The sequence below is a fragment of the Rhyacophila brunnea genome, unplaced genomic scaffold (assembly GCF_057557595.1).
Source record: "Rhyacophila brunnea isolate RB1 unplaced genomic scaffold, BYU_Rbru_1.0 scaffold_11, whole genome shotgun sequence".
NCBI classification, from domain to species: domain Eukaryota; kingdom Metazoa; phylum Arthropoda; class Insecta; order Trichoptera; family Rhyacophilidae; genus Rhyacophila; species Rhyacophila brunnea.
In genome coordinates, this window is record NW_028232763.1 from 31,627,656 (window position 1) to 31,630,533 (window position 2,878).

Here is a 2,878-nt window from a genome sequence, read left to right on the forward strand (position 1 = left end):
ATAACACAGTTCATTGCTGAAAGGCAACGCCATGCAATTAAGGGTTAACGTTAGCAATGGATAAGGGTAAAGCCAGTGTGACACTCTACAGTAGTGTTTTCCAAATGGTGTACGTACACAGTAAAATTAAGGTGTATTTTTAGCAATTTTTTTAATACACCAGTTTGAATTATGGAGTTGTCGAGTATCGACACAATTAAAATTGCATTACACGATCACATGTTATAAAATAGCAACACAGGTGACTTTTTTTACTATTAAAGCCGCGTTGACACGGTCCAAGTACGATTCAAGTAGACTTGGATAGGAATAATTAATATGAAGATGTCTCATCCAAGTGACAGCTTCATACTATTTATTCCTATCCAAGTTAACTTGGATGAGTAGGACACGGTCCAAGTAGCTTGGATAGGAATAATTAGTATGAAGATGTCTCATACGAGTGCACTTGGATAGGAATAAATAGTATGAAGCTGTCACTTGGATGGCACTCGATCCAAGTGTACTTGGACCGTGTCCCACCCTTGTGGGGACCATGGTTGGCACGTTGGGCATTCCTGTGGTAAATCGATGGGACATGCAATATCTGTGACTTAACCCATCAACTCGATACGTTAGATAATTTAGTATGAGTTACTAGTAGTATTGGAAAATTTCATTAATAAAATTGATACATTGTAATATTTTATTTATTTAATTAAATTACATAGCCCCTTTAGGGGCACCGTAAGCATCCGGCATCCTTTCTATCGTATACCGATGCTGAGAGACATACAATATTGGAACTCCTGCGATTTTTCTGATTCTCCGCTTCAAGTCCTTGTCATTGGTTGCCACAATATAGCACTTGTGCTGCATCACTCTGTTCACTATGCAGTCGTCGGCGTACGTCCCTTTGTGTAAACATTTTATTCTTTCAAAACGGGAGTCCTTTATGATCTTGAGAGCGACCCTGTATTTCCTCCCGAGCTTTTCCAACTCGGCCAAAACACAATCCGTGATATACGGAATGCACTTCGCATACAAGCAGTCCATCATGTTCTGAATGATATCTAATTTATTCTTTATTGAAAAATTAATAAAATTCGTATCGATGAGGACATGATATGGCGGGCCTAATTGAGTGTTATACTGGAAAAACAGGGCTGAACTCATTTGTGGAGCTTCCCGGACTTTTAATTTTTGTGGGTCTTCTGGTTTCTTTTTCTTTTTTAGTGTTTCGCGAAGTTCCGCTTTAATCCGACTGTCGTTTGGTTTTATCATTTTTTTCATTTGGGCGAACCTCTTCTCCACGATCTTTCTTGTTTTCTTTTGCTTTCCCTGTAAATAAAGAATAATACATTATTTCTACAGTTACGTTAGTTTATGAATTACATTAGATGTCTTGTAGAAAACTGGAACATTCTGTTTACCATTTTAATAATAATAAAATTTATTATGTTTTGGAAGTTACAGGTTATGTCTTAACTGACAACCCAAAAATGCGAATTGAAACCATAGACCGTCACAGCTGACACGTGCTTATTTGTGACCATAGATAACATAGATCATACATACGATGATATCATAAAAAAAACTTTAAATCATTATTATTCGAATTTGACATTAAAGTCCTTCAGATAGGATTTGCTCTTCCTTCTTCGCGTGAGGCTATATTCTAGTAATTTATTTTCCTTTTTCTTGTCGTTGGTCATTCCTCCCTTTTTATTTACTGGTCATATCCGCGCGTCCCTTTTTTATGTAGGGAGTTTGGGACTCCTTTGTCTTCATTATGGATTTAACTTTCTCATTGTTTAGAGACGTATCACGTAGCGTCTGACATTTCATTTCTAACTATCAAAAAAAAATATAAGGACGAACGTTAAGTGATCAGTGATTATGGCGCAACATGTGAATGACCATGAGGAGGATATTCTAAAAGCAATGGACACCAGACGGCGAAGCAGAACTGCTACAGGAGGAAAAGTTCAATGTACGAGCGTCGATTAAGATGCTGATGTTTGAGGTATCCTCGTTACGTACCTTATTTCAGGAGGGAGACCGGCAAGAAGTGGCACAACCCCCAAAAACAATTCTTGGCGGCCCCTACGGTCGTAGAGTTAGGTCTAAATGACGAGTTGCCTCGGTACGACCACTCGTCATCAGCTAACCATCTGACGGAGAGGATCATCGCGGCCCTCCAGAATGTGATGTTTTCTCAACGGGACAGCTTCTGGAAGGGTATGCAAGGGTTAGTGGATTGGGCAACCAATCCTCAAAACATCATAACAGCGATGGGCTTGTACCAAAAATCGAAGAGGGTTTTGGGGACAACGCATAATAAAATTTGCGAGGACATGACTCAGATCCTTGTCGGAAAGTGAGCCGAGATTATACAAGCTCGGCGCCAGGTGATTCGTCCTCAGTGAAGGATACCTACACTCGGGAGGCACTATCAAGGATTCCTCCAAGCTCAGAGTCCCGGAAGGCCTTCGAACTCACATTATGGCCGCGGTACTCCCAAGGGGCGACGTCCCGTGGGAAGGTAGTTCTCCATCGGAGGTACGGGCTCCACCAGGGATCCGTACTCTAAGCGGAGGTGACCGCATCTGGACCACCAACAATATTGGGGGCCGCCTAAGAGACTTTCGGGGAGTCTGGATGGCGTAGTGTACCCCCCCCCCCAACATTGGTAAAAATAATAGCTGTAGCCCGCATACCTTTTGTGCGGAACCACAATTGGTAAGTCCTTCTTTACTTTTACGGAAAGAATTTCAAACGCAACAATCAGCAGAGGTCACTCTTGAGATCGAGGACTTAAATAACTCTGGGGTTCTAGAAGAAGCGGGTCCAACCCCCAGTTTTCTCTCAATCCACTTTCTGATCAAGAAACAAGACG

At 41.4% G+C, this 2,878-nt stretch overlaps 1 protein-coding gene across 1 annotated transcript; it reads right to left on the minus strand.

Annotated features, from left to right (window-relative positions):
• Positions 1–671: 671 nt before the first annotated feature.
• Bka (FCF1 rRNA-processing protein Bka) lies at positions 672–1,521 on the minus strand. The gene is made up of 2 exons (XM_085957462.1): positions 1,413–1,521; positions 672–1,320 (listed from the first exon to the last, which is right to left on the minus strand). Exons 1-2 carry the CDS (start codon positions 1,413–1,415, stop codon positions 703–705), a joined length of 621 nt encoding a protein of 206 aa, XP_085813588.1. The 5' UTR covers positions 1,416–1,521; the 3' UTR covers positions 672–702.
• Between the last annotated feature and the right edge of the window lie 1,357 nt (positions 1,522–2,878).